The sequence below is a fragment of the Arachis hypogaea genome, chromosome 9 (genome assembly GCF_003086295.3).
Source record: "Arachis hypogaea cultivar Tifrunner chromosome 9, arahy.Tifrunner.gnm2.J5K5, whole genome shotgun sequence".
NCBI lineage: Eukaryota > Viridiplantae > Streptophyta > Magnoliopsida > Fabales > Fabaceae > Arachis > Arachis hypogaea.
This window is the reverse complement of record NC_092044.1, coordinates 5,187,216-5,214,735: the sequence shown is the minus strand read 5'-3', so window position 1 is coordinate 5,214,735 and position 27,520 is coordinate 5,187,216. Positions and strand designations below refer to the sequence as shown.

At 27.5% G+C, this 27,520-nt stretch overlaps 2 protein-coding genes across 2 annotated transcripts; both read right to left on the bottom strand.

Moving 5' to 3' along the window:
- Positions 1-11,299: 11,299 nt before the first annotated feature.
- LOC112708758 (heat shock cognate 70 kDa protein-like) lies at positions 11,300-13,873 on the bottom strand. Its single transcript, XM_025760696.2, has 2 exons — positions 13,584-13,873; positions 11,300-13,107 (listed from the first exon to the last, which is right to left on the bottom strand). Exons 1-2 carry the CDS (start codon positions 13,807-13,809, stop codon positions 11,477-11,479), a joined length of 1,857 nt encoding a protein of 618 aa, XP_025616481.1. The 5' UTR covers positions 13,810-13,873; the 3' UTR covers positions 11,300-11,476.
- Positions 13,874-17,993: 4,120 nt separating this feature from the next.
- LOC112710085 (inorganic pyrophosphatase 2) lies at positions 17,994-21,286 on the bottom strand. Its single transcript, XM_025762181.2, has 5 exons — positions 20,566-21,286; positions 20,285-20,406; positions 19,974-20,175; positions 19,086-19,445; positions 17,994-18,521 (listed from the first exon to the last, which is right to left on the bottom strand). Exons 1-5 carry the CDS (start codon positions 20,701-20,703, stop codon positions 18,312-18,314), a joined length of 1,032 nt encoding a protein of 343 aa, XP_025617966.1. The 5' UTR covers positions 20,704-21,286; the 3' UTR covers positions 17,994-18,311.
- Between the last annotated feature and the right edge of the window lie 6,234 nt (positions 21,287-27,520).

The following is a 27,520-nucleotide window of genomic DNA, read 5'->3' as shown; positions in this document are numbered from 1 at the left end:
AGAAAGTGAAAAATGTGGATTATCAGTCATCTTCTTAATTTTATAAGAAGGTGAAAAATATGGATAATCAGATATTTGAACTTCAACGATGAAGAGAAAGGTCTTGTCAATTAGGTTGAAAAAAAGTGTAGGTGTATCCCATAGATCTTCTTTCTGCAGGGTATTACATAATATATTAATAATAAATAATATAAAAATTACCATTAAAAATATCTTCACTAATGTTTTTAGAAATAAATATTGGTTAGAACTTACCAATAGGAGTGGATCAAGTATCTCTACACAGCTCTTTTCCAGAACTTATTTTGCCTCCTTGTCAAAAACTACAAAACATGCAAAATAAAATAAAATAGAATCGATGAACAAAAATCAAAGAACGTTTAGATGAGAATAAACAAATAAATTTAAAATATAAATAATATAAATTTAAAATAAAATAGAAAAATATTAGTAGAAAACTCACGTTTTCATCAAGTCAAACCATCTCAATTGAGTATGGCAATGGAGAATTTCCGTAACTTGGTATTGTCCATAACCGTATCACTCGTATACGTACACACAAATTGTCGATGGTAGAATTGATGTCTGCAATTTTATGAATACCAGCCATTGGAATAAGTAGAGAGATTTTGAATATATGTAAAAAAATGGATTGATGTACTTTAAATTGTGGTGCTTTACATCTCTCATAACTTATACTTTTATAGTTGACTCATAACTAAAATTTTTTAAATTTGATTGACTTTAATTTAAATCAAATTTGAAATTTAAAAAATAACAACCTAAGTAAAACAATCCAAACAAATAAAATAATTTAAAATTAAAAAAATAACAACCTAAGTAAAACAACCCAAACTTAAAATTTAAAAATAACAACCTAAACAAATAATAATTTATAATTTATAAATATAAATTTAAAAATTTCTAGTGATGACACCTAAGCAAATAAACTCTCAGACTCAACGTATGAGCGCCACGTCAGCAAATGAACTCCCCATTTGTATTACTATAAAGATAATATAAAAATATATATTTTTTAAAATAAGAAAATATTTGATTTATTTTATTTATTTTATTTTTTTAAAAAAATCTGTTAAACATTTTATCGAGAGAATTGTCGTAATACTCCAAATTACTTTCTTAAATATTTTTTGTCAAAAATTTTAGTTAAAAATATATTTTAATCACAAAATATTTTATTTTATTAAATAAATGAGTTCTAATGTCAAAATTCTAGTAAAAAATTTTTAACAAATAATAAAAAGTTTAATTTCACAGTCAATAAATTCTACTAATAGTTAAATTTTTTTCATTTTCTTAAATAATAAAATTAAAAATGAATAGCTTATAATTAAAAAGAGAAAAAAAAAAGATGAAAGTACCTCTATTGTTGTATAGAAACAATGTAAATGGAGTAAAGAGAAAATTTATAAATGTGACAAATGAAAAAAACTAAATTTAAAAATCGAAACGGTTAAGAAGTCACTTAATTAGGAATTAGTATTAGAATTTCAAATTTCAAATTTTTAAATAGAGTTTGCTAATTAGCTAGTGCAAATTTTAAATTTTTAAATAAAATTTTTTAATTAAATGTTCATTGTTCATCAAAAATATAGGAATTTGTTAATTTAAGAATGATTTTATTAGTTTCGTCATAAATAGTATCAATTCTATTATTTGTCGATAAAAATAAATAAAATTAAATACAATCTAAAAATTAAAAACTTTATAAATTACGTAAATTTAGAAAAAATATTTAAAAAGAGAGAAAAAACTGAAAGTACGTCTATTGTGCAGAAACAATTTAAAAGATAACAATGTAAATTGAGTAAAGAGAAAATTTATAAATGTGGTAAGTAAAAAAATTTAAATTTAAAAATTGAAATGGTTAAGAAGTCACTTAATTAAAAATTAGTATTAGAATTTCAAATTTTAAATTTTTAAATAGATTTTTTTAATTAGCTAGTACAAATTTTAAAATTTTAAATAAAATTTCCTAAATTAATTTAATTTTATCGAAACAACATTAGAAATAGAATTAAAGTATAGAAAAATATAAAAATTAATTTTTTTAAATAATATAAATAACCTCACATTTTAATAAGATTGATAATTCTATTTACTTTAATATAATCTTTTGTAATTAGCATAATAACTTATAAATTATATAAAATTTTAAAAAATAGTCTCAAACCTAATTGCTTACTTAAAAATTCAAAAAAAAATTATTTGAATTTAAATTTAAAATTTTAATATAATACTTTAATTAAAAATTATAATTAGATTTTCTTTTTAAAATAGGTACACATTAAAAATCAATAACTAACTTAATTGTATCAACAATAATCCATATGAGAAATTTATAACTTTATGACATTAAATACTAAATTAGAAATTAACAGAATATCAATGGTGTAAATCGAATTAAAAATAAAACCATAAATAATAACTAAATAACTTCAATTTATATTTAAAAAAATTCTAAATTCCAAACATAAAAATCCAAAAGAACCAAAAGATAAATAACAACTCAAGAAAAGACAATGTTTCCACCAAAATAAACTTAGCATTATTCTATTAGATATACTCTAAAAGGGATTCTAAAACATGTGCATCCAAATTCTCAAGTTTCATTCTCAATCTTGATCTTCTTGCAAGTTGAGGTATCTTCTTGCACCTTCGAATCTTCCGACTCCAAAGATAGTCGCTTGGTTGGTGTAATAGCATTTTTCAATACTTCGGATTCATCACTGTCCGCAACTTCATTGGAGAATTCAAGCAACAAATTCTGTACAAAATACTACGTTAAATTAAAGACTTCCTTCTCACTTTTGATTTTATCTCAATAATATTTTTTAATAAAATAAAGATCTAACTTTGAGAAAACAAACAAACAAAAAATTCATTTTTTGAACAAATACCTTAACACCTTTTACTTTCTCCCCTTCAATGATTGACGAAGCTTTTGAAGTTGGAAGCAAACCACCGGTGTAGTCTACATCCTAAAATTATAATTAATTATTAATTATTATTTATAAATTAGATACTACTAATAATCAAAGAGGAGAAAATATTGCATTTTTTTCAAAAATGTTTCCCTTAATAAAAAGGTTTGTTACCTATTAATAATATTAATAAAAATATTCATAAAAAAATAAGTTAAATAATAATTTAAAAAGATGAAAATATAAAAAATTTTAGATTTATAAAAATAAATATATGATTACCCATCATCAATCTCTAATTTAATAATAGTGTACTTAATAGATTTGCCATTCTTTTTAAGAGTTCTCTCACTCTCAATTTCAGCAAGATATCCAACAACATCTGAAATGATTTAAAATAAAAAAATTGTTATCAATAAGTTTGTTAAAAATCAAAACACAGCCGAAATTATCAATAAAATAAATAAATTTATAAATAAATTATACTTTTTCTAAAACAATAAACTTACCAATTAAGTAGGTGTAATCGTATCAAGGCGTGTATTTTTCTTCTCTAGAATTGATAAACAAAAATCAAAGAACAATTAGATGGAGATAAACAAACAAATTTAAAATAAAATAAAAAAATATTAGTAGAAAATTCACATCTTTATCGAACCAAATCATCTCAATTGAGTATGGCAATAGAGAATTTTCGTAACTTGGTAGTGTCCATAACCATATCACTCGTATACGTACACACAAATTGTCGATTGTAGGATTGATGTCAGCAATTTTGTGAATACCAGCCATTGGAATAAGTAGAGAGATTTTGAATATATGTAAAGAAAGGAATTAATGTATTTTAAATTGTGGTGCTTTACATCTCTCATAACTTGTACTTTTATACTTGCATCATAACTACTTTTTTTTTTAAAATTTCGTTGACTTTAATTTAAAATTTAAAAAATAACAACCTAAATAAAACAATCTAAATTTAAAATTTGAAAATAACAACTTAAGCAAATAATAATTTATAATTTATGATTTATAAATATAAATCTTAAAATTTCTAGTGATGACACGTCAGCAAATGAACTCCCAAACTCAACGTATGAACGCCACATCAGCAAATGAGCTCCCATTTGTATTACTATAAAGATAAAGATAAAGATGTTACAAAAGGGTTTGCAATTCATGGTGGCTCGAAAACAAGAAATGGGTTGGCAACATATGGTTTTTTTTTGGTGACTGTTGGCAACATATGGTTTGAATCAAAGGAATAAGACTTTGACTTTTTTTTAACCAAGTTAAGTTGGTCTAGTGGTCTGCTTAAGCGAGTGTCGGGAATTCGAATTCCGCTTTGTATATGCAGCAACCCATTGGCCAGCGACAAACATTTAAATGGAGCTCAGTACTACGGTGGATTAGCCTGCCGGCTTGAAAATACCGTAAAAAACCAAAAAAAGAATTTGACTTTTTTGAAAAAGGGAGGCATGAATAATTTAAATGGAGCATATGGTCATCATGAGTGTGAGAGTGCTCATGTAAAGACCTCGAATTTTGGTTCTAATACAAAACGCATAAGGCCAAATTCCTTCCAAATGTGATGAAGTTGAAACGGGGCCTCCCGGCAGCAGGGAAAGGTGGCGGCAGTGATATAATTTTAATACGTGGTCCATTCCAGGCCATGATATTGGTATACTTTATTCTCATCTTTATTATTTATATTTAACTTTTTTTTGGATAGTTGTGATTTTAATATTTTGTTTTGGAATACTAGAGAAGCCTCTAATAAGGTGACTCGTGTTAACTGTAAAGTGTTTATCTGTAAATATCATCCATTTTTTATCTGTTTGTTAGAAATACATATTATTTGTGACAAACTGAAAATTTTCTGGAGTGATTTGAGTTATTCAACTATAGCCATCTCTAAAGCACAAAGTCAAAGAGGAGGTATTTGGTTTTTATCCGATGTCCCAGTTAATCATTGCAAAGTGATCAGTATTATGGATCAATGCATTACGGTAAAAATATATTTAGGAAGTAAAGTATGATTGTATAGTGCCATCTATGACAGTTTAAACATGAAAATTAGAGAGGATTTATGGGCTCACCTGATAAGCTTAATTGAGAAAATTCAAATACCATGGTTAACAGTGGTAGATTTTAATGAGATTATGCACTCTATTGAGGTGAGAGAGGGTTTCTTTGATAGTAGAAGGGCAAAGAGATTTGCTGAAACTATAGACATGTGTGGCTTCTTTGACATTGGTTCCTTTGAAAGAGCTTATATTTGGTATAGAAGGATTTTTGGTGGCAGAGATGTGGCTAAGAAATTGGATACGACTTGTAAAAATCAACAATAGCATCAACTCTATGCAGGTTTCATTTAGATCATTGTCTTTTTTTCATTTGGTGTAAGCGACCTAACCGCTCTAAGTATGAACAGAAATCGTTTCATTTTTAAGCTGTCTGGACAATCCACTCTACTTTTTCTGGTATAATATTGGAAGTAGCTTTTACTGTGCTCATATCAGAACTTTACATAGAAAAAAAAAAGAGAAAGAGGAGCAAGGAACTGAGGTTGTCACCAACCAAGATCAACAACTAGTGTAGCAAATATAATGATTTATTGAAATTTAGGAATATTTGTTCTACTTCATAGTTCATTATGAATTTATGTGTCTATGTTTAAATTAGTTAGGGTTTAAGTGTCTCCTAAATTTTTTTAGGGATTTAATTGTCCTATTTTACTATAGCGTACTGCTACATGGCAGGAGGAGTTTTGTCCCTTGAAATGGTTTCTTGATACATCATCAACTAACATGACATGTAGGTAAAATCCGTTAACTCTGAACGTAGACATTAATAGAAGGGTAGAATTCTGACGAAATTAATCGTTAGGAGCCGCAATATCATTTTTCAATCGATGAGGTACGGAATGAGCGTTAGCGAAATGATTAGGGGCAGAGTGGAGTTTTACTCTTTGATTTTCATTTTATCAACTTCGGGACTTCAAAAGAAAGTAAGTATACTGATTTGATTTAGGCGATAAGATAATGGTTTATCTATCATGTGTCCTAAAGATATAAGTTAAGATTACAAATTAAAAAAGTTTTTATTGGAAATATAAAACACTTAAATTTAAGTTTTTAATACATTTATTTTGTATCTCTTAAATAAAAAAATTTAAAATATTAGTAAGCTTATCATGTGTCCTAAGAGTGTATATATTAGCTAATTAAACCCATAAGATGATTAGATTTTTAAAAATTCTGCTATAAATTTGTTTTTTATAAATAAATGTACACTAAAAATTAATTATTAAATTAATTATTCGTATAAAATATATATTAAAATATAAAATATAATTATATTAAGTGAATACTAAAATTAACTATTAAAATTATTTACTAGTATAAAATATATATTGAAATATAAATACATATTAAAAATAAGTTGAATAACACATGTATTTATACACAAATAAATTAATAACTGATTTTGGTGGCTAATTACTTATTTTTGTATATAAATAATATTTTTTTATAAAATATATTTAAAAATATATTATACAACACATATTTTTATATGTAAATATAAAATAGTTAATTTAGTAACTAATTTTTTTGTATCTATATAATCTTTTTAACATAAATTCTTGAAAACTTTTGCGATAAACACAGTATTAATCCTCCTAGCTGATGTTTAAATTTAGTTACTGTAATTTAGAACTCAAGTCAAATCTATTTTAAAGAGTTGATAAATTTCTTTTTTATTAATCACTAACTTTAAACACATTTTTTTTTGTCCAATATCCATTTAGCTAACACCTAAGAATGACAACACTCTATACTCCAAATCCACGTATACCTGCCACGCCCTAATCTAATAGAAGCATGTAACATCGCCATTGTCTCTTTCAATTAAAAAAAAAAATATGAATCAATTTCACTAATAATAATGGAGAATCCTAATTTCTTCTGTCACCAACTCTTTTTATTTCAATTGGTTTCAATCATGGAAAAAAATTGCCAATACGGAAAAGTTAGGAAAGATTCAAAATTAAAATTTGACATATGAACTCGTAAAAATTTGATGTGTGAGCGGAGAAGAATACATAACCATAAAAACTGAGATAAAAGTAAGTAATAAACTTGTATTAATGAAAAATCACAATAATTACAATACTAATAGTAACTATATATATGGCTATACTATTTTAACTAACTAACTTTGTACAACTCAATAAAATTAATAATAACAGATCTCAATAAATTGCCTGACTAAAACAAGGGAGTACTAAAAGAGTACTACTTCTAATTTCCTATTAAATTATTAATCAGCAACCATTATAATCAAGTAACAGAACTTAGAGTGCTGAAGCAATGTTGACAACTGAGAAGCAGCAGGTGAAGATGTGGTTGCGGTGGCACGTGCAGAGGACTTGGTGGCAACACAGTCATGATTCCGAGGGGGAGTTTTCTACTGTTATAGCGAATCTGAGCACGTGCTTGAAGTGGTGAGGAAACTGCACCTGATTGAGATGTTGGTTTTTTATAAAAAAAAATAACAAAAAAAAATCAGTTACATACGGTTAGAGACAGAGCAGACACGTAACAGAATAACAAATTTTTTTATACATTTCTTCGGTTCGGTTGAGTTTGATTTGGTTGGTTTTAAATAACTGAAAACCGAAAAAAGATGAATCTAATCTGACTTTTTATTTATTTTTAGATTGATATTGCTCAGACTAATCCAAGTTAATCACTGTCAAAAAATTGAAAACACGGTGGTAGATACTATGGAAAAGATGGCGATGAAGTTACAACTTTCGCATGTGGAGTTTCTTTCACCTTGGGAGGAGTTTAAGAGTAGTCTTAAACGGGACTGTCCCTCTATTTAAGCAGTTTTTTATTTTGTTTATTTTGTTTTTCTTTATTTAGTTTATTTCAGTTACCAAAAATATTATTGTAAAAAAATTGAAACATGAATATCTTTTTTATTATTATTTCCACTATGTAAGTTGTAAGTATTCAAATATTCACGAAATGTTAAGATACAGAGGCAAAGCAAACAGTTAATTGTATTTGATATAAACCATGGCTGTGTCCATCTTGAACAACTTTTGGAGATAACAACCTTTAGAAAAGGTTGATTTAGGGTTAATAAGGAAAAGTAATGGGAAGAAAGAGTGGGTGAATATGGAAAATCCCTATGACTTTATGGTACAATTTTTTTTGCACAAAATGTTAGACTAAAGAATATAATCAAGACCTAACTGGAAGAACTTTAGGTAAAGTCTCATGAACAGTGACAGATAGAATCTGCATTTTGCAATCTATTAAGATGAATTGTTGAGAGCTTTCATCATCCAAAGAGTTGATTTTGTTGATTAATTGTAACAAAACTTGCTCAAGTGCTCAAGTTCTTGCCATCACTCCATGGATGGATTTCAGCCTTAATTGACCGATTTAAAAATATGAAAATTTAATAATATTGAAAGCCATTTAATTTAAAGACGTAATTTAAAAAATAAATTTTTCATACTTACACAATTATGAATTTATAATGTGATAAATATTTCTCAAAAAATTATTCTAATGGTTGACTTTTAAACACCGAATTATTTATTTAAATAATTTAATTTTTATCTAACCTAATATAATAAAATATGTTTAAACTTCATTATTATTATTATTATTATTATTATAAATAATTTTATAAAATGTGAACATTTTTTAGAAAATTTTTTGAGTATTATAAAAATTTGTAAATCAATTTATGGATACTTTTTATAATACTCATGGCATCTTTTAAGAAAGTTTTATAAAAAAAAATTATTGTAATTATTTATTTCGTAACGAGTATCATTAAAATTTTAATAACAATTATTAAATTAAATATTATTACAATGAGTACTATAAAAATTTGTAATGTACTCGTTACAAACCTATTACATAATAAAAATTTTTAAACATTATAAAATGTAATTTTTTCATAAACTCGTATTATCGAACTAATGAATTCGATTTAACTAGGGAGGACAATACCGAACCCGCGGTACCCACTCCTTCCCTACCCGCTCGACGCGGGTAATTACCTGCCCTGCACCTACCTGCTATATATATATAATATATATAATTTTAATATATAATATATATATATATATAATATATGTAAAATAATTAGTAAATGATTAATAATATTGTATCATATTTAAATTTTTACTTTAATTTATGTTATGCATGTGATGATGGTTATATAAATTTTGAAATTTAATTTTATTTATTGAATTTTAATAATTATAGGGGCGGATAGGAGCGGGGCGGGTTAGGGTTCAACGTTTTACTACCCGCGTAGAAGAGGGATGGCTTCTATGCGGGTTGTTGTGTGGCGAGACGGGATCGGGTAGAGAAAAAACCTGCCCCCTACCCACCCCGTTGCCACCCCTAGATTTAGCATTGGCTCCACATAGATATAATTGTTGGTGTATTAAAATAATTGCATGAATTAGATTTATGTCATGGAATTTACGTGGGTGGCTTGATAATTCGAAGCAGCCAACTTCGAACATACTCGTGCATAATTCGAATCTATCTAATTCGAACTACCCTTAGTTACATGCTTCCATAAATTTGAATTCCTCCCATTCGAACTACCATAAGTTCATCCATGCGTAATTCGAATCACTTTGATTCGAACTACACTACAACTGCAGGCATGAATAATTCGAATTGGCTTAATTCGAATTAATAGCAACCTAGCTAAATCGAGTTGGTCTAATTCAAATTATTATTGATTTTTCTAATTCGAATTTGACTCATTCGAATTACATAAGACAGTGGTTTTGGAAGATTCATGTAACGTTTTTTATTTTAGTAAAATGGTGTAGTTTATTCCTTCTTTTGATTTGTTTTTGTGATTTGTCCTAAAAGTGATGACAATGGTGAAGTTGGAGTGGAGTTAAAATATATCAAAAGCCTCAAGAAAATGAGATATATGAATTGAGGAGGAAAAAATAAATTATTATATTTTTGTATATGTTTATACTACAACTACATAAATGTTGTTAAAAGTAAGGTTATTTTTTTATGTTTTAGTAATACTTTTTTCTTAACGACATTTTTAAAAAAAATTGTTTAACGATATAAAAAAATATATTTTAATTTTAGCAATATTTTTTAAAATACTATAATCAATGGTAATAAAAAGCAAAGTTACACTATCATTAATTATATTTGTTCTTTTGGATCATCTATATTATAACATTATCTAGGTGTTGTACCACATTGAAATATTTTTTTATTATTAAAACAAATGTTAACTCAAAACTAGAACTTTTCATGAGTTGTGAACAAACATTTTCTTCAAACGGTAACAAATTGAAGATATTGTTTTAAACTAAGCAATTTTGTTGATTAATTGCGACAAAACTTGCTCAAGTCCTTGTCCATGGATTTTCCGCTAAGCCTTAAGAAGCAAAAGGTCTTCGCAAATCCAAACCCATACTGGAAAGTTTTCCCTTGACATCATGAAATCTCTCTCTTTAAGCCTCAAGTTTGGGCAATAGTCACCACTTCCATCACCAAGACATGATCCTTTTGTTCTCATCACCATTGTTGGATAGTGAATCTTGTATACTCTCTATGATTAAATATTGAATTGAATGAAAAACATGATTTAATTTTTTGAATTTTTAAACATCTACTTGAATAAGTTTAGAACCTAGTAATTTGTAGATCTCTATAGCCAAGTTAAAAATCATATAATGTACATGAAACACATACTATAATTTCATTTAAGGGTTTGCTACTGATAAATAAATTATTGCATACATAAAGATAGATTCGAACCCTCCACACTTATTTAAGCGAATGAATGAGCAAGCTATTCGATCAACTCAAGTTGGTTTTTACCAGAATATATAATAATAATGAAATAAGTGATCTTTATAGGTAGCGTTTGTTTTGAGGTACTGAGACAGAGACTGAGAGACTGAGACTCAGTATCATGTTTGTTGGTTCAGAGACTGGTACTAAAATTTCTGTCTCTGTCTCCAAAATTTCAGTATTTCAGTACCTCAAAAAAGTAGAGACACAGGGGACTAAAATTTTTTGAGATGGAGATTGAAACTTTAATAACATTTTATACCTAAAATACCCTCATTTCAATTAATTAATTCTAATTTTATTCTTTGTGCACATTAAATTAGAGTTTTATTCTTGTTTCAATTTCTGTCTTCCATTTTGCACCAAACAGAATACTGAGATTTATTTTAATCTCTGTCTCTTAGTCTCTGTCTCTTAGTCTCAATCTTTCCATCTCTGTCTCTCCACCAAACACTACCTAAAGGAACATTTTTATAGTGCGTCCAATTCAGTCAACACATTAGCATTTACCATATTCAAAATCTACAAGACCTGTCCATAAAAATACCTTTACAGAATGTATCTACCATCAACTCCAAATCTCCTTCAGATGTCTGTCATAAAGATTTGCATTACAAACAACATTAAAAATTCAACAAAAGGAAGATCTGAACAAAACTATCTAGTCTTAGCTCTAATGGGCTCAAAAATGAGCTTAGATTCATTAAGACACTCGACAAACACATGATTTTCTATGTTCTCCTTGTTACCATCATCAAGCAGAGTTATAGCCTTATCAATTGCAGAATTGAGCTTCTTCTTATCCGCGGGACAAAGCTTAGAACTGATTAACGCTTTCTCCATGTCATAAACATAATCCTCCAAAGTAATTATTGAATTAGCTTTCTCAAGAAACTTGTCATCTTCAACCTTGTATCTCTCAGCTTCCTCAATAAGCCTTTCAATTTCTTCCTGTGACAATCTTCCTTTATCATTTGTTATGGTAATCTGGTTTTTATTTCCATTAGTCTTTTCCTCAGATGTCACAATAAGGATGCCATCGGCATCTAAATCGAAGCATATCGATACAGGATGGCCCTTAGGAGCAGGAGGGATTCCTGAAAGTGTATATCGACCAAGCAAGTTGTTATCACTGGCTCTTGTCCTCTCACCTTCATAAATCTCTTCAAGCACATGTGATTGATTGTCTTGAACTGTGAAGAAAGTTTCTGATTTCTTTACAGGAAAGGTAGTATTCCTTGGAATCACAACACTCATGACATCTCCCATTGTGGCTTTACCAAGAGACAGAGGAGTAACATCCTGCAGCACCAAATTTGGGGCACTACTCTTAGAACCCCCAGTCAACAAAGCCGCCTTAACAGCCGCGCCATATGCAACAGCTTCATCGGGATTGATGCTCTTACAGAGCTCCTTTCCGTTGAAAAATTCTTGCAGCAACTCCTGCACTTTGGGTATCCTAGATGAGCCACCAACAAGGACTACATCATGTACACTTGCCTTGTCCACATTCGAATCAGTGATGCATCGATCTACCGTTTCCAAGCACTCTCTGAAGAGGTCCATATTAAGTTCTTCGAATCTAGCACGCGTGATTGATGAATAGAAGTCAATTCCTTTAAAGAAAACATCCAATTCAATGGTGGCAGTAACGGCATATGATAAAGTCCTCTTCGCCTTCTCACAAGCAGATCTCAATCTCCTCAAGGCTCTCGCGTCACCACTAATGTCAACCGTGTTCTTTCTATTGAATTCTTTAACAAAGTAACTGACTATTCTGTTATCAAAATCCTCTCCACCAAGGTGAGTGTTTCCGGCAGTAGCCTTGACTTCGAATACCTTACCCTTAATGGTAAGGAGAGACACATCAAAAGTACCACCACCAAGATCAAAGATGAAAATATTTCGTTCTCCAGTGCAATCGGATCTTTTGTCAAGTCCATATGCAATAGCAGCAGCCGTTGGCTCGCTAATTATTCGCATCACATTAAGACCTGCAATGGCGCCAGCATCTCTGGTAGCTTTGCGCTGAGAGTCATTGAAATAAGCAGGCACTGTAATAACGGCGTTACAAACAGGTGACTCTAAGTACGCCTCCGCAATCTCTCGCATTTTAGTGAGAACCATAGATGAAATTTCTTCGGCAGAAAAGTGCTTCTCTTGATCCTTGTATGTAACAACAATCATTGGTTTGTCATCAGCACCAGCAGTGACCTTAAATGGCCACATCAACAGATCATTCTTGATAACCGGATCACTATATTTTCTACCGATGAGTCTCTTAACATCTGAAAAACAAACGAAGGAAAATAAAGAAAGGGTTTTGCTAGGTAGACAATGATTTTCTGAACAATGTCAAATTTTGAATGAACTAATATAACACAATTAAGTCTAAAAAACTACTCTTATATTGGGAAAAAGGGTAATGTCTATAATAGAAGCAGCTGCATTTACAGAAAAACCCTCTCTGGACTAATACGATAAACAATAAGTAGAGTTTCTTTATTTTGAATAAGTTTCTAATTTCACTTTCACCCAACAAGGGTGGTGAAGATGGACGGAGCATAACTAACCAGCAAAAATACAACTTGAAATAAGAATAAGAAGTAAAAGAAAAAACAAAGTGGAGTTTCTTACATTATTGTTTTTCTTAATGTATCCGAAAATAGAAAGAGACCAATAATAATTGTGTAAGTTAGAAATCAAGAAAAAGAAAAAAACACATGCACAAATTGAAAGTAAGAAAATTACTATGATTATATACCGAAGACAGTGTTAATTGGGTTAGCGGCAGCTTGGTTCTTAGCAGCATCTCCAATTAGCCTCTGATTGGCAGTAAAAGCAACGTAGGAAGGTGTTGTTCTGTTGCCCTGGTCATTATGAATGATCTCCACTCGACAGTGTTGTTCCTGCCATACGGCAACACAAGAGTACGTTGTGCCAAGGTCGATTCCCACTGCATGTCCTTCGTACTTTCTGGCCCTCTTCATGCTTAGATTGAGAACAAGCTAAGCGGAATGGTGAAATCTTGTGAAAAAATCAAACTAGTAGTAGGATTTGCAATTGAAAAGCCATATGGATATTTGTATTGTAATTCGTAAGTCTTGCTGTCTTGTTTTAACCATCCCATAATTAATTCTTCCATTTGTTTTTAATATAGCAGTGACTCTTGATTTTCGAGTAAAACCCCACTGGATCCTGACCATTTTGCTAATTTTCATTTCGATTGAAAAATAATATTGCAGCCTGTAACGATTTTATTAGACATTATATCTCATCCATTAATATTTTGGTCCAAAATTAATGAATTTTGTCTACTATTATATTAGCTGATGATATATCAAAAAACTATTTTAAAAGATAAAATATTTTTTGTTGTGTTAACAATACACTACAGTTAAACAAGACAATTAAATTTCTAAAAAAAATTTTAAAAGACACTTAGGTAGCGTTTGTTTTCGGAGACAGGACACAGAGACATAGACAGCACATCTTTAAAAAGCGTTTGGAAGCAAAGACATGGACACTGAACATATTGTCTCCGGGACAGTTTTTTATACTTTTGTGTCCACTCTTTTACGAAGGACAATGATGGACACGAAATTTGGAAGAGGGACACGGACTGTTTTTATGAATTTTTTTCTTTTTTGTCCATGGTGCTATTTTTTATTATTCCACTGTTACCCCTTCTTATTTTTTCTATTTTGCGTTGTTCTTAGAAAGTACTTTTTTTTTCTCCATGCTCTTTTTCTATTTCTACGTTTTCCTTCTTTCTATTTTTTTCTTTAGGTACTTTCTCTTTTTTATAGAAATTTTTATTGGACTGGCTAATTTCTTTTTTCTTATCATTCTTACTTCAACATCATTTTAACCTTATATTATATTATTTGATTTGTAATAAAAATAATAACAAAAATAATTAGTTTTGAGACTTTTAAAAGATAAATATTATAAAGATAAAATTGATATTTTAAAATGTTAAAAAATAATTTATAAATTGTAATTGATTTTATATAATTTAAAGAAAAATTAATTTTTTGAAAAGAAAAATAAAATTTTAGATAAAAAAATTAGTTTTCTAAATAAAAATAGATTTTTATGTGCAAAAATTAATTTTTTTCCATGTAAAAATGGATTTTTTTGTAAAAGTGATTTTGTATTTAAAATTAATTTGGCTTATTAACCTAAATGAAATTTTTTATTAATCAAACTCAGATTTATTTTTTTTTGTTAATATTAATCATACGTATTCTTACATATTAATAATAAATTTAAAAAAAATAATTATATTTATAAATTTTATTTTAATATAAATACTATTATATAATTTTTTATTAAAATTTTTGACTGCTTCAAATATTTTTTTCAAGTTCCTACTGTCTGTACTCCTATGTACTCTCATTCTTTATTAAATTAGTTTATATTAAAAAATTTGGAATTACATGGCTATTTTAGTCATTTCATATAATATTTTAGTCTTGTCCATGTGTATCCAAACATAATACTGGACATTACATTAGTGTCCTATCCATCGTATCCAAACACGATACACAAAACATAATTTTTAATGTCTCTATCCTATTATCTTTGTTTTAGTGTCCTATTCTGTCGTGTCTCTACAAACAAACACTACCTTAAATTCCTAACTAATTTATACATAGACACATAAACCCATAATTATCTATGAAATAGGATAAATATCTCTGAATTTCAACAAATCATTATACTTACTACTGCACTAATTGTTGGCCTTGGTTAGTAGTAACTTTAATTTGCTTCTTCTTCTTATATTGCAAAGATTTTGTTGGATGATATGTAAGAAAAAGGATCAATGGTCTTTACAAGATCTGTCATTTGAAGGAAGTTAGAAAACTTGTGAATAAAATAAATGAGAGAGGTTTAAAATCTGACAAAATTACATTCACAACACTAATAAATGAATATTGTAAAGATGGGGACATGAAATTTGTATTGGAGATTAAAAAGAAAAGAGTAAATACCACATCCGTCCCTGACAATTATCTCGAAAGGACGATGAGGCCCCCAAGAAAAAAAACACCCAACCCGACTCCTAAGATTTTTTTTGGACTGATTAGCCCCTGTGCAAAAAAAATAACATTGATTTTTTTTGGCAGAGGGACTAATCAGTCCCATAAAAATAAATCTCAGGGACCAAATTGGTATTTTTTTGTCAAGGACCTCGTTGTCTTTTGAGATAATTGTCAGGGACTATTTTCGATTTTTCTCAAAAAAAAAAAATAATTGAAAGAGATTGAACTTGATGAGGTAGTTTTTATTGTATTCATATCAAAACTTTACAGAGAAAAAGAAAGAGAAGGAAGAGCAAAAAACTGAGGCTGTTACCAACTAATGCCAGCAAGCAGTGTAGCAAATACAATGACTTATTGAAATTTAGGGATATTTATCCTACTTTATAGTTCATTATATGTGTTTATGTTTAAATTAGTTAGGAATTTAAATGTCTCATAAAAATTTTTTTAGAGATTTAATTATCCTATTTTACTGTAGCATATTTTTGACATGGGAGAGACATTTTGTCTCTTGGAATGGTTACTTGACACGTCATCAGCTAACGTGACTCATAGACAAAATTTGTTAGTTCTGAATGGAGTACTAGTCATTAACGGAAGGGGTAGAATGTCTGACGAAATTAATCGTTAAGGACCGTAATGTTACTTTCCAATCGATAAGGAATGGAATGAAAGTTAGCGAAATAGCTAGGAGTCGGGGGTGTGATTTTACTCTTTGATTTTCACTTTATCAGATTTGGAACTTCAAAAGCAAGTAAATATACTGATTTGATTTAGGCGATAAGATAAACCGATAAGATAAAGGTTTACCTATCGTGTACCCTAAAAACATAATTTAAGATTATAAATTTAGAAGATTTATATTGGAAATATAAAAGATTTAAGTTTCTAATACATTTATTTTATACCTATTAAATAAAAATAATTAAATTTTTTTACTAATAATAAGCTTATCATGTGCCTTAAAAACACGTGTTAGCTAAACCCATAAGATAATTAAATTTTTGAAAATTATGCTATAAATTTACTTTATATAAATAAATGATTAAATGTGCGTTAAAAATTAATTATTAAATTAATTATTCGTATAAAATACATATTAAAATAAAAAATATTATATTAAGTGTATACTAAAATTTAATTACTGAGAGTAGTAAAGCGGGTCAGTCCGTCCCAATCCGCTCCGCCTCGCTAAGCCTGCACCATAAAACGGGACGGGCCAACCCACCCCGCCAACTAAAATAGGTTCAAAATGCTAGCCCGCTCCACTTTATGGCGGATTGGCGGGCTAGCCCGCTTGACTTTTTTTGTTTTAAAAATAAAATTCATTAAAATTAACTAAAATTAATAATTAAAAAAATCAAATACAAATAAAAGATAGTCAAATTATAATATAAATATTTTTACTATTTTTTTCTAATTTTTAACTTCAATAAAATTGTTCAATTTTATATTTGTCAATAGAATCATCTTTATTTTAAAAAATAAGTCACATAATTTAAATATATATACAAAATTATAAAATAAAATAAATAAAGTTAATAGTTAAAAGAAGAATAAAAAAACAAAAAAAGTATTTAAAAATTATATAATTATTAATTTTGTAATAATAATCACTCTTTTATTTAATAAAAAAATAATAAAAATCTTTGGTCCGGTGGGTCGGCCCATCCCACCAAAACCCGCAAATTTGGTAATTTTTTTAAAAAGTTGGTGGATTTCAAATTCTAAATCGACCCACCTTTTTTAGCGGGTCAACTCGATGGGTTCAGTCCATTTTGCCACTCTTAACTAAAATCAATTATTAGTATAAAATATATATTAAAAATAAATTAAATAACACATATATTTATATATAAATACATTAATAACTCATTTTGGTGGTTAATTACTTATTTTTATATATAAATAATATTTTTTATAAGATATATTTAAAAATATGTTATGCAATACATATTTTTATACACGAATATAAAATAATTAATTTAATAGTTAATTTTTTGTAGGTATATAATTTGCTTAAAATAAATTCTTGAAAACTTTTGCGATAAAAACAATAATCCTCCTAGGTCCTAGCTAATGTTTAAATTTCGTTACTGTAATTGTAGAACTCAAGTCAAATCTATTTTGAAGAGTTGATAAATTTCTCTTTTATTAATCACTAACTTTAAACATTTTTTTTTGTCCAACATCTATTTGGCTAACACCTAAGAATGACAACACCATCCAAATACACATGTACCTGCCACGCCTTAATCTAATACAAGCATGTAACATCATCATTGTCTCTTTCAATTCAAAAAAAAATAAAAAATCAGCTTCACTAATAATAATGGAGAATCCTAATTTATTCGGTCACCAGCTCTTTTTATTTCAATTGGTTTCGATCATGGGAAGATAATTGCCAATACGGAAAAGATATCACTAGGAAAGATTCGAAGTTAAAATTTGACATATGAATTTAGAGTGCTGAAGCGATGTTGAGAACTGAGAGGCAGCAGGCGAAGATGTGGTTGCGCTGGCACGTGCAGAGGACGTGGTGGCAGCACAGCCAAGACTCGGAGGGGGAGTTTTCTACCATTGTTGCGAATCTGAACACGAGCACGTGCTTGAGGTGGTGAGGCAACTGCACCAGATTGAGATGTTGGCTTCTGATAAAAAAAAAACAACAAAATCAGTTATATACGGTTAGAGACAGAGCAGACACATAACAGAATATCAAGATTTTTTACACATCTCTTCCTTCGGTTCGATTCGGTTTGATTTGGTTGGTTTTAAATAACTGAGAACCAGAAAAAACTGAATTTAATCTGACTTTTATTTCTAGATTGATATTGGTCAGACTAATTCAAGTTAATCAATGTCAAATTGTTCTGAACTCATGTGGAAGAAATGAAGAAACGACAATGAAAAATTGAAACATGAACATCTTTTTTATTATTATTTGCACTGTGTAAGTTGTAAGCATTCAGATATTCACAATATGTTAAGACACAGAGGCAGAGCAAACAGTTATTTGTATTTGATATAAACCATGGCTGTGTCCATCTTGAACAACTTTTGGTGATTAACAACCTTCAGAAAAGGTTGATTTAGGGTCAATAAGGCAAGGTAAGGGGAAAAAAAAGTGGGTGAATATGGAAAATCCCTATGACTTTATGGTACATTTTTTTTTTGCAAAAATGTTAGACTAAAGAATATAATCAAGGCCTAACTGGAAGAACTTTAGGCAAAGCCTCGTGAGCAGTGACAGATAGAGTCTGCATTTTGCAATCTGATGAGATGAATTGTTGAGAGCTTTCATCATCCAAAGAGGTGATCTTGTTGATTAATTGCAACAAAACTTGCTCAAGTTCTTGCCCATCACTCCATGGATGGATTTCAGCCTTAAGAAGCAAAGGGTCTCTGCAGATTAAATCCCACACTGGAAAGTTCTTCCTTGGCATCATGAAATCTCTCTCTCTAAGCCTCAAGCTTGGGCAATAATCACCACTTCCATCACCAAGATATATGATCCTCTTGTTCTCATCACCATTGTTGGATAGTGAATCTTGTATCCTCTCTATGATTAAACCCTGAATTCATCATTGAAAAAAAAAATTACAATGTCATCTAAATAGATGTCACATTTGTTACTGTAGTCAATTTTTTATACACATACTAGTTGAATAGTTATTCAAAACCTTAGATTTAATATTATAAAGTTGATAAGATTTTTCTTCCCTTTTTTTTTCAAATAAGATAAATTTGGTGCTCTTTTAATTTGTACTGTTTGTGGGCCTATAGGTCAAATTTGATTCATATTTTCTATTTTCATCAAATCCAGTGGGCACAGACTGGAGACTTGAAAACCATGACAGAACATTCAATTGGGTAAGCAGATATTTTATTTTATTTTATTTAGCAATTAAAAAAAATCGCCAAATCAAGGAGACACCACTCCGGTGTTCTAGGATCAAGCTAAGATCAACTTGTTTAAAATAGTATTAGTATTAGTAGAACAAGTTAAGATCAACTTGAAAGCTACAACTAGAAACATGTATTATATATAATTAAATTAAAAAAAAAAACATTTTTTTTAATTAGCAGTTTTAGCAGCATACCTTGCACATATTTGGAGGGCACAAAGCACAACCATGTGGGGCTTTGTTGAAGTCATGGTAAGGCAAAATTCTCAACCTTCCTTCTTCACTAACATAACCTGGGTTTGTGTTAATCTCTGAAAAGTATTCCTTTATTCCCAAATGCTCCAAAATTGTTTCAATGAAGAATAAGTTAGCATCACTCACAATCCTCAAATCACACCTGAAAAAAAAATTTACCACCTTAAATTTCACTCAAGATAAATAATACTAAAAAAGAGAGTTAAACTTTTTCCTCCAAATTAAACCTATAGAGAGAGAAAGAGAGATACCCTAAAGCATGTGCAGCTTTAATGGCAGGTATTACTCTTGGGTGAATAGGAATTCTATGAAGAACTTCTTTAATTTCCCCAATGGTTTTTCCTTGTGCATGCATCTCCAGCATCAACTTATCCTATAAATCCAAATAATCAAAGGGGGAAAAACCATTAATTAAGTTCCTCCAGAAACACGAAATGCATGATATGTTCCTCAAACACAATGCAGGTTGCAAAACAAAAATGAATTAAATAAATAAATAAATAATATGTGAATGCAGGAAGAAAGAACATACCATGAGGGTGTTCCAAGGCATGGTTGGAAGAAGCTGATTGAACAAATCGGTGAAACCCAACCCATCAATGACCCAGTTATCACTGTCACAATCAACAATGGTTTTGTCGAAGTCGAAAACCACAATAATCCCAGACATGTTTCTTCTTCTTTTTTTTTTTTTTTTTTCTTCCTCTCTTCAGAAAGAACAAAGCTTTTTCTAATTGGGTGTTTAAAAGTACTCTCAAAATGTGTTCTTGGCTTGGATTTTTCGCCAACACAGAACAACGGTATTTATAGCTGGAACAAGCTAAGCCCAACACCGAAATTTTAAAAAAATAAAAAAGATAGAAAAAAAAATCTTATTTTGAAATTTAAGAAAAGAATTTAAAATTATATCCTAGATTCCAAAGGAATATTACATTGGAGATCCATGGGGATTGTTATTTCCTGGTAAGTGGTAAGGAGAGAGATTAAGATCAAAGAGCATGCATCTAAAAAGGTGGCATTTTCTTCTCTAGAAGAATTCATAATTCGGAAATCTCATTCTTTCCTTTGTATTAAATCTCAGCCGTCAGATTAGGTTGTCACGAGAATCGGACGGTGGAGAATGCGTTGGAGGCTTAAGGCCGTAAGAGCACAACGCGGGAATATAAAGAGGAATATTCGAATGCATTTGGTTTTTGGTTACACTTTTTTTTTTCTTTTCTTTTTTTTTTAGTTTCCTTTTTTATTTTTTGTGTATGTGATTACTTCATATTAAGTTTGGTTGGTGGCCACCAGTGGATGGATCCTGTAAGAATATTCCAGGTATAGTCCGTTCTAGACAAAGAAAGTTCTTCTATGAAGTAAGTGCATTCAATTTAAGTACACCATAAGATAAGATATTCGCTTTTAAATTTTAATAGTACTATTTATCAATCTTTAATTAAATATATTGCCATAATAATATCTAAATTCAATAACTATGTTTTGATTTCCATTTAAATTGTTTCAAACATTTGATTAATTATTTAAATTTTTAGAGTAATGTTACATAATCAATAATAATTTATACTCATATTTATAAGTATTTTGTATACAAAAAATATATAATTTATATTTATATTTATACACATAAATCAATATAATTTGTATCTATATTTTTTATCAAAAAAATTATTTATTAAAGATAATTTAGTATTTATACTAGTCAAATAATAATAAAAGCTAAGATATTAAAAAATTATTGATCCCCAAGAATTTTTCTTTTTAAATAAATACTACCATATTTATATACAATTAGTTAACATAAAACAAAAATACTAATAATTTTTACTGTTTACTTTTTATTTTGTTTCCATTTGGATAAAATTTTTAAATAATCAGTAACAAATATTTACCAATTAATTAAGTACAAATAATATTTCTTCTTTTATTATTATTTTTAAATATTTTGTATATTATATACTTTCAAATTATGTATACTAAATCTATGATTATATAAGAATTATTGTTTTTCAAGATACAAAAAAAAAAAAAAACAGTGCTGTATGTATCCATCACTATTGTTGTCGTTAGTAGTGTATTGTATTTTTTATGTGGCTGATACATTGCGCTTTAAACATGTGTTGCTGAAAAATCCAACTCAAATTGGATTCTCCCTCGGATTTCATTTTAATCCCTATATTTGGTCTGTGTTACATTTCAAATAATTGAGAGGTCAAATTTCAAAGGCCACTTGAAAATAATATATAGTGTATTTCTAATGTTTTTATTGACCATTCGTCAATTTGAAAAAATCATTTTCAAATTTATGTTACTGTTAACAATTAAAATTTTATCTAAGTCATCAGAGTAATGTTAATAATTATATAATAAAGAAAGATCACATGAGGGTTTGAAATTTTGAATTCTGAAGTAGGGTCAAGTCTGTCTCAGCCTTTAATTCACATGCTACCAAACCCAAACCTCGCCTCTTGTAACTGCAATGCGCCACATATCTTATCTTATAATAATTATATGAGAAAACATAATAATAGTGTATTATGATTTTTGGAGAACCCTTTTTTCTTTTGGGGTCGGGGGTGTTTGGCTTGGTAAGGGATATGGTTATTAATACGGAGATTATTCGGATAAAGATGTTTAAAACGTTTTTTTTTTAAATATTTTTTTATTAATTAAAATTTAATACATATAATCGATTAAATTATATTATTATTTTTGTCAAAATTAGATGAGACAAATTAATTTGACCGAAAAATCGATAAACGTTTTAAATATCTTTATCTAAGTGGCTCTCTGTTAGTATTATTAGGTGAAGCTTTTCACATGTAATTATTTTTATAAAAAGTAAATAATTAAAAAATATTATACAATAATTTAATTAACCTACTTGTTAAATTATTTAATAATTTTTAAATATTAATTTTATATAAATATAACTGTATGTAAATTTTTATCTTATTATTATCATATTTTTTAGTTATTCACATGGCTAAAAAATAAACATGTATGCCCTAACTTGAGTTTCTAAATATTTAAAAATACTTTTAATTATGTTTAAGGCGTGAATTAAATCTTAATTAGTTGTTTTTATAATAATGTGCTAAGAATTGCTTAAGCCAATAAAAAAGGCTAATTTTTTTTATATGAAAAAAAATTGTATAATTTATCATCATGAATTATTGGTGTGTTTTTTTTAATATGGATTTTTTTATTTTGAATAATAAATCGAACCCTCAGATTTAGAAAGTAGAGAAATTTGAGGGTCAGATTTCATAGGATTACAAATCTGAGGATCATATTTGTATATTGAAAAAAATTTAAAATAAAAAAACTCAAATAAAAAAAAATTTAAAACCACAAATATGACACAAATCTGACTCTCAGATTTGTGGTTATCAACAAAAAAAATTAAAACACCACAAATCTAACCCTTAAATTTGTGGTGTCCATATAAATAAATAACACACAAAATTTTCATCTTATTTAAAAACACCATCTTCTATCCTCATATTAAAAATACAAAACGAATAAAAAATACTATTTATACCAATTACTTAAATAATTGAATATCGATTAAAAAATTTCGAATGATAAAAGAATAATTTATTTTTTGAATAAATTGTAAGAATTAAACTGATTAAATTTTAATCGATTCGGGACGGTTTAGATTTGTGATTAGTGAGTGGATCCAAATCAATTTGAACCTATTAAATCCGAATTTAATCATAATTGGGTATCCGATTAAAAAATAAAATTCAAAAAAACTTAAAATCATCTAAATACTCAAAATAATTAAACATGTAATAATAATACTTAAAAAATAATACATCATTGATTCAAACTCAAATAACTATTATAATTTGAAAGATTTTAAAAGTTTTAATTGATATTAAACTAATTGAATAATCAAGTTAGTTCAAATTTTGCACTTCTAAAACTAATATCCGAATTAATTAAAATCGGATTTGATAGGATCTAATCTAATTATACCCCATTACTCATCCAATTTAAAATTTATGATGCACAGACACCGATACAGACACAGGATACGACATGATATGGGATACGTCGACACGCAAATTTTAAAATTTTAATTATAAGACACTAGAACACGCCTACATATAAAATATAGAGTATTTTTTAGATAAATCGTAGTGATATTTTATTAATATTAAAATATAAATTAAAATTTTTTAATTATTTTTAATGTCTTATTTTAATTATATCAAGTATTTAAAATATTTTTGTTTTAATAAACAATAATATACACTATATCTAAATTTATTTAAGCATATATATTAAGAATAAGACTAAACACGCTGATACATAATAGTATTTAAGTATGTGTAAACAATTCAAAAACATTTTTTTTTATTTTAAGATACGGTTAGATACAACAAACATACGTATAAAACAAATATCAATAAATATCGTATTTAAAATGTATTCAATATGTAGACACAACATATTTCGTAGTTTAAAACTAATATAATTAAATCTAATCGATTTAGACGAATAATCGAGTTACCTTCCCTTAAAACACTCCTACCATTTTGCTTTATCTAGCTAGGTCACACATATCATATGATTAGATAGATACATTGGTGATGATAATATGTATTAATTATTTATTGTCTTCTTTATTATTGGTAGCTTTGACTTTCTCTTTAATTGATTAACAATGGATTCTGCATGCCAGTTTATTTGCGTATTGAATTTGACAACACATTGGTTTGTATCTTCGGTAATATTATTAGTTGGCAATCACAAAACAGGGGACCCAATTTTGCATTATGTGGTCGCCTTACATAGACCGAAATTTGGAAGAAACACTTATTTCTATTTTTTGGATTTCATTATCTTCATCAAGTTGACACATCGATTTCCACGTATCATTTTCCTTTTTTTTCTTCTTTATTTCTTTTGGAGTTTTAAGCGTACACATTATTGCCATTATTTGTTCTGATCTTGTTATCATCAACAGTGTTTAGGATTTAGCAGGAGATTAAACATTACTCCAAATCAGGTTGATTTATGTTTTTATTTTCGATATTTTTATTTTTATAATTTATTAATTGTATTGGTAGTCAACTAGTTTTTTAAATGAGAGAAAATAATTAATAACAAATATTTGAATCTCTAATTCTGACTATCAAAAATATTATTATTTTACTTTAATTTATTAAAGAATTAAAAGTTTTAAATTTGAATAAAAAAGAATTTATTATAACTGAAGATATATAGGTTATTCATTTAATGAAATTAGTAATAATTTTATCAATTTTTGTTTTATAACCAAACCTTTTTTTTAGCATATTTCTTGTCTGAAAGGTAGGATACAATTATCAAATAAATTCCGGAAATATATAACTTTTAGTCTTTTACCATCATTCAACCCATCTTTACCGTTATTAACATTTGCCTAGTAGGTTAATACACAAACTTATGAGAGATTATTAGAAGCTTAAATATTTATGATGTTTAAATATTTTTTATGTGTAGTTGGCTTTTGGTTGATAATAGCTCAAGTATTTATGATATTAGTTGATAGATACCTCTATAAATATTATATATTTTGCATGATATCGAACACAATTTTAATAGAAAACATTTTTTTTTAGTATTCCTTCTTACTTTTCTAACACCATATTATAGTCTTGGTATTTTTCTTGAACTCTCTAAGTGATTTTTTTCCACTGCTTAAAACTTTTATTAGAGTAATATTACATTGTTTTTCCTAATTTTTTCGTTTGTATTCAAATTTCTACAATTCTGTTTGTACTATGATTTTTGGTAATTTCATCTACTTTCATTTTGGTATTTTTGTCTGCATCTCATTTTAGTAGTTTATTTTTTTCTAATAGTTCTGTCTGTCATAATTTTATAAAGTTTTATTTACATATTATTTTAGTAATTTTATCTGTATTTTAGTTTGACAATTTTTTCTATGCTTTATTCTGACAGTTTTATCTGCATTTTTTTTGACAGTCCACCATGTTTTGACAATTTTATATAGGTTTCGATCCGACAATTCCATTTGCATTCCATTTTGATAGTTTATCTTGTTTTAACAGTTTTATCTGTGTTTTATTATTACCGTTTTACTTACATCCTATTCCAATAGTTTAGTCTGTATTTTAAATTTCAGTAATTTTATTTTTACTTTTTCTAAAATTTTTTATTTGACTATTCTCAAATTATCACTTGAATTTCAAGTGAGATATTATATTAGAAACTTAAACATTTATGATGTCTAATTAGCTATTAATAAATAATAACTTAAGTATTTATAATATAGTTAATTGATTGTAGCTTAGCATTTATAATTATACTTGATAGATATCTCTATAAATATTTTAAATATATCAACAAATATTTTAAATATTGTATAATATCAAACACAACTTCAATACACAAATCTCTTTTTTAGGTTCCTCTTACCTTTCTACTAGGACTAGAAGTGAGTTAAGCCAGCTCATGAGCTAGCTCGAACTCGATTCGTTAATAGTTCGATAAGCTAAGCTCGTGAGCTAGTGAGCCAAGTTTGAGATTGGAATTGAGCTCATAAATTAAATGAGCCGAGCTTGAATTTGGATAAACTCAACTCATTAGCTCATGAGCTGACTCAATTATATATATATATATATATATATATATATATATATATATAAAATTGTTAATACACATATTCAGTGGCGGAACTTGAAAATTTTTTTTTGGAAGGACCAAAAATCTTAATAAAAAATTTATATAATAGTATTTATATTAAAATAAAATTTATAAATATAATTATTTTATTTTTAAATTTATTATTAATATGTAGGATTATATATGGTTAAGATTAATAAAACATAATTCTGATTTTGATTAATAAAAATTTTTGTTTAGATTAATAAGCCAATTTGATTTTAAATAAAAAATTAATTTAAAAAAATCAGTTTTTACATAAAAAAATAGTTTTTGCACATAACAAATTATTTTTATTTAGAAAACTAATTTTTTTATCTAAAAATTGATTTTTCTTTTTAAAAAAATTGATTTTTTATTTAAATTATATAAAATTAATTATAACTTATAAATTATTTTTTAATATTTTAAAAAATTAATTTTACTTTTGATAATATTTATTTCTCAAAAGTCTCAAGATTAATTATTTTTATTATTACTTTTATTACAAATTAAATAATATAATACAACAAAATAAAGTCTTAAATTTCTAATAAAATAAAAATATCAAAATTTATTAATTTTAACAGTATTATACTATAAGTATTATACTATAATGGCATTAAATTTGTAAAGTTGATTTAAAAATAAATTTTTTTTTTATTAATAACTGATATTACTATTAGTTATATTATAATTTTTATTATTTTAAAAATAAAATAAAATAAAATAATGCATGAAGCTATATGAGAAGCTAAATATAATTCAGTGTTAATTCTATAATGATATTTAATTTGTAATGGTGATTTAAAGATATGTCACTT